The sequence below is a fragment of the Coregonus lavaretus genome (genome assembly GCF_964263955.1).
Source record: "Coregonus lavaretus genome assembly, contig: HAP1_SCAFFOLD_4499, whole genome shotgun sequence".
NCBI classification, from domain to species: domain Eukaryota; kingdom Metazoa; phylum Chordata; class Actinopteri; order Salmoniformes; family Salmonidae; genus Coregonus; species Coregonus lavaretus.
The window spans coordinates 1-13383 of NW_028162740.1; the positions used below are offsets into that span (position 1 = coordinate 1).

General features: G+C 46.3%; 1 protein-coding gene across 1 annotated transcript; it reads left to right on the forward strand.

The window, feature by feature from the left end:
• Positions 1-39: 39 nt before the first annotated feature.
• LOC311118940 (rho guanine nucleotide exchange factor 7-like) lies at positions 40-12910 on the forward strand. Its single transcript, XM_084193690.1, has 12 exons — positions 40-98; positions 460-606; positions 808-894; positions 1174-1252; positions 1393-1580; positions 2328-2549; positions 3503-3596; positions 3726-3815; positions 11207-11309; positions 11828-11882; positions 12039-12080; positions 12269-12910. The coding sequence occupies exons 1-12, from the start codon at positions 75-77 to the stop codon at positions 12368-12370; spliced, it is 1233 nt and encodes a 410-aa protein (XP_084049816.1). The 5' UTR covers positions 40-74; the 3' UTR covers positions 12371-12910.
• The last annotated feature ends 473 nt before the right edge of the window (positions 12911-13383 follow it).

Consider the following 13383-nt stretch of genomic DNA (forward strand, 5'->3'; position numbering starts at 1 on the left):
TACAGCTGTATAACTGCTCTCTGCTGTGCTTCCTGTAGGAGAGTCACCCTGACCGGCCAGACATCCAGAAGTGTATGACAACATTCAAGAGCTTCTCGGTGAGTCACATCCATACGAACATCGCCTCTTGTTTCCATGGTTACCTCATTAGCAGCACATGCTGTGTATCAAGCAGTGACGTGTGAGTCATGAGTCAACATATTATGGTACACTGTAATGATATGAGCATGCATCACTTGTACACACATAGGCAGTATGAAAAAGTATGAAACTGTATGTACTCACTAACTGTAAGTCGCTCTGGATAAGAGCGTCTGCTAAATGACTAAAATGTAAAATGTAAATGTATCTATGGATGCACATTGTTGCATTGTTTCTGTAGTCATGGAAGTATGTGGTGCTAATGCTGTTCCTATGGCAATCTGTGATGTGGTGCTAATGGTGTTTGCATGGCGACAGGCCCAGTGCCAGGAGGTGAGGAAGAGGAAGGAGCTGGAGCTGCAGATTGTGACTGAGCCCATTAGGCTGTGGGAGGGAGACGACATCAGAACACTGGGCTCTGTCCTCTACATGAGTCAGGCTCTGGTTAAAAGCCCTGGAGCAGAGGTCAGAGGAAAACCTAACAACAACCTCACTGTAACATTATAATATTAACTAATGTACATGAGTAAAACACTATTAACAGTGGCTTCTCCCCCCCCCCCCTCTCTCTCTCTCTCTCTCTCTCTCTCTCTCTCTCTCTCTCTCTCTCTCTCTCTTTCCCCCTGTCTCTCTCTCTCTCCCCCTGTCTCTCTCTCTCTCTCTTAGGAGAAATGTGAGCGCTACCTCATGCTCTTCCCTCATGTCCTCCTCATGCTGTCTGCCACTCCCAGGATGAGTGGCTTTATTTTCCAGGTATGACCCCTGACCCCTAACCCCTTAGTCTACTATACCAGGGTTTAACTGTAAGTCGCTCTGGATAAGAGCGTCTGCTAAATGACTAAAATGTAAATATTAATTTTGGCACCAAATGGAAGAAAATGGACTGAAACATGGAAGGGACTACAGTACATGAACTTGTCCAATAAGAAACACACATTTTTGCTACGGTGTTCCTTAATGAATAAGACACAGTGTTGATGGACCACCATTTATAGTGTGGGTTCAGATGTTGTGATGGCCTCTTGTCTACAGGGGAAGCTGCCATTGGCTGGTATGACTGTGACCACGCTAGAGGACAGTGAGGCCCACAAAAACTCATTTGAGCTTTCTGGTAAGACTACTGTGGTACTGTGGTGTATTTAAAACTTACATTAATGTGTGTATAATGTGTGTGTGTCTAATGTGTGTGTGTATAATGTGTGTGTGTATAATTTGTGTGTGTAATGTGTGTTTGTATTGTGTGTTCTCCAGGCAGTCTATTTGAGCATATTCAGGTGGTGTGTAACAACCAGCAGGACCTGCAGGACTGGGTGGACCATCTGACCCGTCAGACTAGACAAACCACGGCCACCGTCCCCAGCCAAAAACCCCTCACTGTTCCCTGCCAAAAACCCCTCACTGTTCCCTGCCAAAAACCCCTCACTGTTCCCAGCCACACGGTCAGTAACACACAGAGTGAATTGGTGCTGCGTGTGAATCTCCAAGCTCTGTGAAATACATTAGAATTTCATCAAACTAATCTAATCTCTCTTTTCTCCTCTTTTTACATCCTCTCCTTTTTCTCCTCCTACCTCCTACCCTCCCTCCTCCCTCCCTCCTACCTCCTACCCTCCCTCCCTCCCTCCCTCCCTCCCTCCTCCCTCCTACCCTCCCTCCTACCTCCTACCCTCCCTCCCTCCCTCCTACCCTCCCTCCTCCCTCCTCCCTCCTACCCTCCCTCCCTCCCTCCCTCCCTCCCTCCCTCCCTCCCTCCCTCCCTCCCTCCCTCCCTCCCTCCCTCCCTCCTACCTCCTACCTCCTACCTCCTACCCTACCTCCCTCCCTCCCTCCCTCCCTCCCTCCCTCCCTCCCTCCCTCCCTCCCTCCCTCCCTCCCTCCCTCCCTCCCTCCTACCTCCTACCCTCCCTCCCTCCTACCCTCCCTCCTCCCTCCTCCCTCCTCCCTCCTACCCTCCCTCCCTCCCTCCCTCCCTCCTACCCTCCCTCCCTCCCTCCCTCCTCCCTCCTACCCTCCCTCCTACCTCCTACCCTCCCTCCCTCCTCCCTCCTACCCTCCCTCCTCCCTCCTCCCTCCTCCCTCCTCCCTCCTCCCTCCTCCCTCCTCCCTCCTACCCTCCCTCCCTCCTCCCTCCTACCCTCCCTCCCTCCTCCCTACTCCCTCTTACCCTCCCTCCTTCCCTCCATCAGTTGCCCTCCCACCCTCTGACTCCGTCCCGTCATGCGGAGAGCCGTGCGATGACGGTGGCCCCAGCCTACCACACCCTGCCCCACCCCTCCTCCCACGGGGCTCCACACAGCACCATGATGTGGGGGCCCCTGGAGCCCCCCAACACCCCCAAACCCTGGAGCCTCAGCTGCCTGCGCCCCGCACCCCCCCTCAGGCCCTCTGCAGCACTCTGCTACAAGGAGGTAGGGGAGAATGTGTGTGGATGGGGAGTGAGGATGTGTGTGGATGGGGATAGGGGATGTGTGTGTGTGTGATGGCATTAATAGAAGTTGTTATGTGTTTGGGTGAGGTTAGGTGAGGTTGGGTGTCATTGCTTGTTTGTGTTGTTCATTCCCATCCCTCACTCTCTCTACATCCCCCTCTCTCTTTCTCTCTCTCTCTACCTCCCACCTCTCTTTCTCTCTCTCTCTCTACCTCCCCCCCTCTCTTTCTCTCTCTCTCTCTACCTCCCCCCCTCTCTTTCTCTCTCTCTCTACCTCCCCCCTCTCTTTCTCTCTCTCTACCTCCCTCTCTCTCCTTCTCTCCATCTCTACCTCCCTCTCTCTCCTTCTCTCCATCTCTACCTCCCTCTCTCTCCTTCTCTCCATCTCTACCTCCCTCTCTCTCCTTCTCTCCATCTCTACCTCCCTCTCTCTCCTTCTCTCCATCTCTACCTCCCTCTCTCTCCTTCTCTCCATCTCTACCTCCCTCTCTCCTTCTCTCCATCTCTACCTCCCTCTCTCTCCTTCTCTCCATCTCTACCTCCCTCTCTCTCCTTCTCTCCATCTCTACCTCCCTCTCTCTCCTTCTCTCCATCTCTACCTCCCTCTCTCTCCTTCTCTCCATCTCTACCTCCCTCTCTCTCCTTCTCTCCATCTCTACCTCCCTCTCTCTCCTTCTCTCCATCTCTACCTCCCTCTCTCTCCTTCTCTCCATCTCTACCTCCCTCTCTCTCCTTCTCTCCATCTCTACCTCCCTCTCTCTCCTTCTCTCCATCTCTACCTCTCTCTCTCTCCTTCTCTCCATCTCTACCTCCCCCCCTCCTTCTCTCCATCTCTACCTCCCCCTCTCTCCTTCTCTCCATCTCTACCTCCCTCTCTCTCCTTCTCTCCATCTCTACCTCCCTCTCTCTCCTTCTCTCCATCTCTGTCTCCAGGACCTCAGTAAGAGTCCTAAGAGTGTGAAGAAGCTTCTTCCTAAACGTAAGCCAGAGAGGAAACAGTCAGAAGAGGAGTCTGCCCTGAGGAAGAGTATGTTCACTCTGTGTGTCAGTGTCTGTCTGTGTCTGTGTGTGTCTGTGTGTCTGTGTGTGTCTGTGTGTGTGTGTGTGTGTGTGTGTGTACACACTGTTCTAACCCCTTCTCTCATCTCGTCCCCAGGTACAGTTGCTCTAGAGGAAGATGCTCAGATCCTGAAGGTGATAGAAGCCTACTGTACCAGCGCCAAGACCAGACAAACCCTCAACTCCAGTAAGAACACACGCGCACACACACACACACACACACACACACACACACACACACACTTGTTGATGTCAGGTCGTGTTGTCATTCTTGGATCAGTAGTCCAATGCTATTCTTAAACCTGCCATTAGTTATTAATTCTCTTTCTAACAGTCTCTCTCTCTTCTGTCTCTCTCTCTTCACTCCTCACTCCTTCAATCTTCTGTTGACGTTTGTTGCTCATTTTATTTTTGTTTATTGGGGTTATTCCCTCGCTTCCATTTTATTACTATGATTACATCTTATTATTCTGATTTAATACATCCTTCCTCCCTCTCCATCCACTCCTCATTGGTTATGGTTTGCCTTCATCATCCACATTGTTTGCACCCCCCCCCCCCCCCTCCCCCCCCCTCCCCAATGCGTTTGTACACCACCCCCATTAGCCTGGCAGGGCACTGACCTGATGCACAACCATGTGCTGGGGGACGTGGACCGGTCCAGTGTGGACTCTCCGGGCCACCGTAGCAGCGTGTCACGGCCTGACTTGACTGGCTCAGACCTGTCGGAGGACTCTGACTACGACTCTGTGTGGACAACCCACAGTTACAGGATGGGCTCAGTGTCGCGTAAGAGCTGCATCTCTCACCAGAACTAGCGTGGTCGTACTGTACCCTACCATACCGCGCTATACAACACAGCACAGCACCGTACAGCACATTTACCTCTTAACCTGTGCTTTAGAGGAAAACAAACTGATTTTTAAGAGTTGTTACGTTTATTTATTTAATTTATTTTTAATTATGTAATTGTATACATTTTTTAGTTATTATTTATTATTTATTTGTTTTGGTTCTTTTTTATTTATTGTCCTCTCTTTGTTTGAAAACCTACCTGTTACCTTGACTCTCTTTCCGTAGTTGCCAGGTAGCTTGTGTTGGGCAGTTTCTGGGGAGGGGGGTGGGGTGCAGGTAGGGACTCTCTGTGTGTCTGATATTCAGATATGATTCAGGAAGGAATGTATTCTATTGACCATATATATATGTTCTCTAACCTAGCTCCTGCTTCCACATATACAGTGCCTTCAGAAAGTATTCAGACCCCTTGACCTTTTCCACATTTTGTTACGTTACAGACTTATTCTTAAATGGATTAAATAAAACATTTTCCTCATCAATCTACACACAATACACCATAATGACAAAGTGAAAACAGGTTTTTAGAAATTTTTGAAAATGTATTTAAAATGAAAAACAGAAATACCTTATTTACATACGTATTCAGACCCTTTGCTATGAGACTCGAAATTGAGCTCAGATGCATCCTGTTTCCATTGATCATTCTTGAGATGTTTCTACAAGTTGATTGGAGTCCACCTGTGGTAAATTAAATTGATTGGACATGATTTGGAAAGGCACACACCTGTCTAAATAAGGTCCCACAGTTAACAGTGCATGTCAGAGCAAAAACCAAGCCATGAGGTCGAAGGAATTGTCCGTAGAGCTCCGAGACAGGATTGTGTCGAGGCACAGATCTGGGGAAGGTTACCAAAACATTTCTGCAGCATTGAATGTCCCCAAGAACACAGTGGCCTCCATCATTCTTAAATGGAAGAAGTTTGGAACCACCAAGACACTTCCTAGAGCTGGCCGCCCGGCCTAACTAAGCAATTGTGGGGAGGTCAGGGAGGTGACCAAGAACCCGATGGTCACTCTGACAGAGCTCTAGAGTTCCTCTGTGGAGATGGGAGAATCTTCCAGAAGGACAACCATCTCTGCAGCAGTCCACCAATCAGGCCTTTATGGTAGAGTGGCCAGACGGAAGTCACTCCTCAGTAAAAGGCACATGACAGCCCGCTTGGCACCTAAAGACTCTCAGACCATGAGAAACAAGATTCTCTGGTCTGATGAAACCAAGATTGAACTCTTTGGCCTGAATGCCAAGTGTCATGTCTGGAGGAAACCTGGCACCATCCCTACGGTGAAGCATGGTGGTGGCAGCATCATGCTGTGGGGATGTTTTTCAGCGGTAGGGACTGGGAGACTAGTCAGGATCGAGGGAAAGATGAACGGAACAAAGTACAGGGAGATCCTTGATGAAAATCTTTTCCAGAGTGCTCAGGACCTCAGACTGGGGCGAAGGTTCACCTTCCAACAGGACAACGACCCTAAGCACACAGCCAAGACAATGCAGGAGTGGCTTTTGGACAAGTCTCTGAATGTCCTTGAGTGGCCCAGCGAGAGCCTGGACTTGAACCCAATCGAACATCTCTGGAGAGACCTGAAAATAGCTGTGCAGCAACGCTCCCCATCCAACCTGACAGAGCTTGAGAGGATCTGCAGAGAAGAATGGGAGAAACTCCCAAATACAGGTGTGCCAAGCTTGTAGCATCATACCCAAGAAGACTCAAGGCTTTAATCGCTGCCAAAAGTGCTTCAACAAAGTACTGAGTAAAGGGTCTGAATACTATGTAAATGTGATATGTCAGTTTATTTATTATTATTTGCAAAAAAAATCTAAATCCTGCTTTTGCTTTGTCATTATGGGGTATTGTGTGTAGATTGATGAGGGAAAAAAACGATGTAATCAATTTTAGAATAAGCTGTAACGTACCAAAATGTGGAAGAAGTCAAGGGGTCTGAATACTTTCCGAATGCACTGTATTACAGTAGCATGCAAATGTTGTGGTGACCGTTGCCATTTCCTTATGACATCCAATGTATTTATATATTTTTGTTATTGCTATGACTTTCTTAAGGCTCTTGCCCCTGTTGCAGTACCCCCCCTGCAGTATTTCACACACAGGACACAGCATGCCAAACAAATACAGCATCAACAATAGTATTTCTATGATATTGGTATTATATAGCATATGAGGTTCCTGTTCCACTATAAACAGCATGCATTGTTCATTCCCAGGGGGACGATTTACACTCTTATCATCAGATTTTACCCCAATCCAAGATGCAGTACTTTTAAAGTCAATATTCCTTCAACAGCTAAACAATGATATTCTCAAAAGCCAAGAGACTTGTCTTTAGCATGCATGCAGATCCTCTCTAAGACGGAGCGTCAGACTTGAGTATTTATATTTAGAGTTTGTATAAGTGACCCTACTGCCCACAAGCCAACATAGAAGTCCGTTTTTAAGTATCCTAAGAAATCCAAATGAATTACTGCTCATGTTACTCAAAGGGCCTTGATGAAATTATATTTCTGTGGTTTATATTGAACAGTCAAGCCTCTGTATTCTAGGGCACAAATCTATGTTTAAAACTCAACTGTAGGCAGCGTCATGTAGGACCAGGAGTTATTCCTGATCACGTCACATGACCAGGTACAACTCTAGGCCCTAAGCAAAGGCACAAGCCTGGCAGGTCCAGTTTCTATATCCCAAGTAGGAAACCTTTGTTTGTGTCCTTCACCACATTATCATGCATTAAGAATAACTGTTTTCCTGAAAAAGTATTTCCATATGCCACAGTAAGAATTCCCAGGGCCAGGTTTTTCAAATGTTATCTGGATTTGGGCTATTGGATTGGATTAAATGCATAGAAAGAGAATGAGTAGAACGGATTAATCATTGACATGAATAGGGACACCTGTTCTATTCATTCTGTTTCTATGCATTTAACCTATCCGATAGCCGAATTATGGATACATCACTTTTGAAAAACTGGGCCCGGTTTACTGTCCACTTCAAATCAGTCCTCTCTCTCCAGAGTTATTCTAACAATATATGGAATAAATGGATTTGTTGTTTATATATTTCTACAAATTATTTGTTTATTTTACCTAAATTATTTTGTATAATGTATGTGATTTTTATTATGTTTATTTCACTGTGTATGTGAATGTTTTACAACTGATTAGTGGAACATACAGTCAATCTCTTTCTACGTGATGGTGAAATGGTATCAACGTTTATACTGGGCATTGAGCATGTGTTGTTGGGATTCATTTGTGCACAACCTCTGTGGTAGAGCATTGAAATGTGTTAACTATGAACAGTTGCGTTTCTGTACCCCCTCTTACCAGCCTACCACCCCAGTGTGTGTATAACATCACTGTGTGGATGATGTAGCCTAGTTATTACGCTTGCCATAGATATTAAGTGTCCCTGTACAGTACTGCTCATCCATAGTGTAAATCTATAATGTAAGCGTTGAGGAAGTGTCAACCAAAAGAGAAACCTAGTCTTGTGGGAGCGGTCATATGTGACATACTTATTCATCAACACAGATGAACATGAACTAAAATAAATGGTCTCCTTTTTGTACATACTGGATGCCAATGGAACAAAATAATAAGCCAAACAGTGGTTCTATGAGTATTTGAGCTAAGAATATGACTGTCCTCGTGTTGTGTGTTCTACTTTGTGATTGCAGTGTATTCTATGGTTGGTCAGGTCATGTGACTGCAGTTTATTCTGTGGTTGGTCAGGTCATGTGACTGCAGTGTATTCTGTGGTTGGTCAGGTCATGTGACTGCAGTGTATTCTGTGGTTGGAAAAAAACTAAAGAAAAGCAAAAACAGAGAGGCAGGGTGAAGTGACTGATTTGTCCAACTGTGTCCTCTGTGTGCTCCAATGATGTATATGACCTATCCCACACCTGTGATCAAAATGTCCTACCTACCTGTCCTACCTACCTACCTACCTACCTACCTACCTACCTACCTACCTACCTACCTACCTACCTACCTACCTACCTACCTACCTACCTACCTACCTACCTACCTACCTACCTGTCCTACATACCTGTCCTACCTACCTGTCCTACCTACCTACCTACCTACCTACCTACCTACATACCTATCTTACCTACCTACCTACCTGTCCTACCTATCTTACCTACCTGTCCTACCTACCTACCTACCTACCTACCTACCTACCTACCTACCTACCTACCTACCTACCTACCTACCTACAGTGAGGGAAAAAAGTATTTGATCCCCTGCTGATTTTGTACGTTTGCCGACTGACAAAGACAAAGTCAGTGTATAAATTTAATGGTAGGTTTATTTGAACAGTGAGAGACAGAATAACAACAACAAAATCCAGAAAAACGCATGTCAAAAATGTTATAAATTGATTTGCATTTTAATGAGGGAAATAAGTATTTGACCCCTCTGCAAAACATGACTTAGTACTTGGTGGCAAAACCCTTGTTGGCAATCACAGAGGTCAGACGTTTCTTGTAGTTGGCCACCAGGTTTGCACACATCTCAGGAGGGATTTTGTTCCACTCCTCTTTGCAGATCTTCTCCAAGTCATTAAGGTTTCGAGGCTGACATTTGGCAACTCGAACCTTCAGCTCCCTCCACAGATTTTCTATGGGATTAAGGTCTGGAGACTGGCTAGGCCACTCCAGGACCTTAATGTGCTTCTTCTTGAGCCACTCCTTTGTTGCCTTGGCCGTGTGTTTTGGGTCATTGTCATGCTGGAATACCCATCCACGACCCATTTTCAATGCCCTGGCTGAGGGAAGGAGGTTCTCACCCAAGATTTGACGGTACATGGCCCCGTCCATCGTCCCTTTGATGTGGTGAAGTTGTCCTGTCCCCTTAGCAGAAAAACACACCCAAAGCATAATGTTTCCACCTCCATGTTTGACGGTGGGGATGGTGTTCTTGGGGTCATAGGCAGCATTCCTCCTCCTCCAAACACGGTGAGTTGAGTTGATGCCAAAGAGCTCGATTTTGGTCTAATCTGACCACAACACTTTCACCCAGTTCTCCTCTGAATCATTCAGATGTTCATTGGCAAACTTCAGACGGCCCTGTATATGTGCTTTCTTGAGCAGGGGGACCTTGCGAGCGCTGCAGGATTTCAGTCCTTCACGACGTAGTGTGTTACCAATTGTTTTCTTGGTGACTATGGTCCCAGCTGCCTTGAGATCATTGACAAGATCCTCCCGTGTAGTTCTGGGCTGATTCCTCACCGTTCTCATGATCATTGCAACTCCACGAGGTGAGATCTTGCATGGAGCCCCAGGCCGAGGGAGATTGACAGTTATTTTGTGTTTCTTCCATTTGCGAATAATCGCACCAACTGTTGTCACCTTCTCACCAAGCTGCTTGGCGATGGTCTTATAGCCCATTCCAGCCTTGTGTAGGTCTACAATCTTGTCCCTGACATCCTTGGAGAGCTCTTTGGTCTTGGCCATGGTGGAGAGTTTGGAATCTGATTGATTGATTGCTTCTGTGGACAGGTGTCTTTTATACAGGTAACAAGCTGAGATTAGGAGCACTCCCTTTAAGAGTGTGCTCCTAATCTCAGCTCGTTACCTGTATAAAAGACACCTGGGAGCCAGAAATCTTTCTGATTGAGAGGGGGTTAAATACTTATTTCCCTCATTTAAAATGCAAATTAATTTATAACATTTTTGACATGCGTTTTTCTGGATTTTTTTGTTGTTATTCTGTCTCTCACTGTTCAAATAAACCTACCATTAAAATTATAGACTGATCATTTCTTTGTCAGTGGGCAAACATAGAAAATCAGCAGGGGATCAAATACTTTTTTCTCACTGTACCTATCTTACCTATCTTACCTATCTTACCTACCTATCTATCTACCTACCTACCTACCTACCTACCTACCTACCTACCTACCTACCTACCTACCTACCTACCTACCTACCTACCTACCTACCTACCTACCTACCTACCTACCTACCTACCTACCTACCTACCTACCTACTTAACTATCTTAACTACCTACCTACCTACCTACCTACAAACATCACCTACAGAATATTTGTATATATATATATATACAGACTGACGTATATGACAAGAGGTCCCAAACACTGTATCATTGAGTTGTGAATAAATCTGTCTTTTGTTAGTGGTTGGTATTTTGGGTGTTTTGTCAGAAGCACACCTTATTTCACTGTGTTGGATGTCACTGTCAACAAGACTCTAGGCTAAACCATTAGAACAGGAAATGTGAAAACAAAATGGTGTCTTTTCTCTCACGAATATACACTGTATTCTTCTTGTTGTTTTATTTTTGTCTGCAACAGACAGTGGTGTGGTGAGGTAAAACCAATGAGGGGTGAATGGATCAGGATGATGAAGAAGTGATATGCCTCTCTCTCATCCTCCTTCTGTTCTTCCTCTCCAACATGGCTCCTCTGTCATTGTGTCTCGTCGTTCTGTGCATGACTAACTAGCCCACGGCCTCTCCAGTCTCCTGTGTTTGTGTCCTGTTTTGCTTTTCTTATCATGTAGCCAATCACCAACCAGGAACTCAGTCACTTATGTTAGCCAAACTGCTGTGGGTAGAAGTTGCCCTTAGGCACAGATCTAGGATCAGCTTACTCTCCCACAATTCTATCCTCAGCCATTAGGAGTTGGAAGTCCAAACTGACCTTAGATCAGTGTATCTAGTGTGTTGTGTTTGTCTGGAACAGGGGCGACGCGGAGTGACACAGGGCTGCAGGTCATCATCCCTGGAGAGGAGAAGATCATCATGGAGGAGACCAGGAGCAACAGACAGACTGTGGTCAGAGAGAAGTAAGACATCCACCTTCCCTCCTCTTCCTCTTCTTCCTCCTCCTCTTTTTCCTCCTCCTCTTCTCCCTCTTCCTCTTCTCCCTTCCTCTTCCTCTTCTCTCTCCTCCTCTTCTCCCGCCTCCTCCTCCTCTTCCTCCTCTTCTTCCTCCTTCTCCTACTCCTCACCCCACCTCCTCTTCTTCCTCCTTTTTCCTCCTTCCCCTACTCCCCACCTCTCCCACACCTCCCCCATCTCCTTTCCACCTCCTACTCATCCGCCTCTTCTTCCTCCTTCTCCTCCTACTCCCCCCCCCCCTCCCCGTCTTCCTTTTGGTCAGGGCTGAATATCTTGGTAACCCCTCACAGTTCCTGTCATCATGTGCTGCAGTGAGATGGTGTTCTCATAAAAATGCTTCTGTTTCTGGATGATTAAGTTAAGTGTGTTAGTTAGTGTGTAGACTAGTGCAGTACTGTGTGTATACATATATGATCATGTATTCACCTCTAGGATGGTATTAACCGTCTGTGTTGGGTTGAAGGAGCCTGGAGGATGTGGTTTACGCCCTGAGGGACGAGGTACAGGAGCTCCAACAGGTGAATGTCCCCTCTGTGTCACCATTATGCTGGCTTAAGACAGGCCTATGACAACTCATTACGACACCTGACATGACACTGTTATGACGGATGAAGTAGTACAACTACCAACCGAATGCTTGTAGGATATTAAGCTGACCTTTGACCCCTCAACAGGACAATAAGAGGATGAAGAGGTCGCTGGAGGAGGAGCAGAGGGTACGGAAAGATCTGGATAAGGTCATCCGGAGGGTGTTAAAGAGTATGAACAACCACACCTGGGACGAGACTAACTTATGAGGTGTGTGTGTCTGTGCCTGTGAGAGTGAAGTGTGTGATGGAGAAACGTGTATGAGTATGACTGAGTGATTGCGTGCAGATACATGGTTGTGTGTTTTTTTCTCCAGTCAGGTCATGTGGTTAGGAAAAACTCCTGGCCTCCACCTATAATAATGAGGAATGTCTGTGGATCCATCCCTGAACCAACGTGGACCTGGAGCGGCGCCTAGCCATTCTGCTCTTGCTCCCTGGGCTCAGATGACGTGGATGTTGATTAAGGCAGCTCCCCGCACCTCTCTGATTCAGAGGGGTTGGGTTAAATGTGCAAGACACATTTCAGTTGTACAACTGACTAGGTATCCTCCCTCACTCCCTCCCTGTCTGTTTATAAATGCCCACTCAGCAAAGTAATACAGCTCTAATGGTACTGTACAAAAACAACTCATCATTTCACCTCTTCTCTACTGTTATTTCATTACTATGAAATCCACCCATTTGGATGTCTTGCCATCGTCTAATGTGTTGTGGTCTTCTGTGTAAGGCCTGGACCCCTGGTGGCCTGCCTATTGGTTGAACCTTGTGTTGTCACTGACCGGTGGGTCAGAAGGGATTTGTACAGAAATGGACTGACTGGTATTGGTACAGACTGGTATTGGTACTGACTGGTATGGGTACAGTATTGATTGGTACTGACTGGTATTGGTCCGTTTTGATGTAAATATGAACACTGCTGAGGAATGAGCCTTTGGAGAAATAAATGTGTTTTTAGGAGAGCGACTCCAACCCTCATGCTTGTACTCTGTAGCTCCTCTGTAGCTCAGCTCAGCTGGTAGAGCACGGCTCTTGTAACGCCAAGATAGTGGGTTCGATCCCCGGGACCACCCATACACAAAAATGTATGCACGCATGACTGTAAGTCGCTTTGGATAAAAGCGTCTGCTAAATGGCATATTATTATTATTATTATTATTATTACTGCAGGAAGACTCTGAAAGGGATGCTGATGATGAATTGGATTGATGTAGCACTTTTCCAGGTGCTCAAAGCACTTTACATTCACAACTCATCCACCATGGATGTGCAACACCCACCTAGGTGATGCCATAGTATCCGTTATGCAGCAGAAAGCTCACCACACATCAGCTACTATGTCTCTCTATGTCTCTCTATGTCTCTGTATGTCTCTCTATGTCTCTGTATGTCTCTCTATGTCTCTCTATGTCTCTCTATGTCTCTGTATGTC

Bases quoted from the DNA above. Each gene is read 5' to 3' on its own strand.
- LOC311118940 (XM_084193690.1), top strand. From the start codon at position 75: ATGACAACATTCAAGAGCTTCTCG. The intron at 607-807 runs GTCAGAGGAAAA...TCTCTCTCTTAG, and splicing joins TTAAAAGCCCTGGAGCAGAG to GAGAAATGTGAGCGCTACCT. The intron at 3,597-3,725 runs GTATGTTCACTC...TCTCGTCCCCAG, and splicing joins GGAGTCTGCCCTGAGGAAGA to GTACAGTTGCTCTAGAGGAA.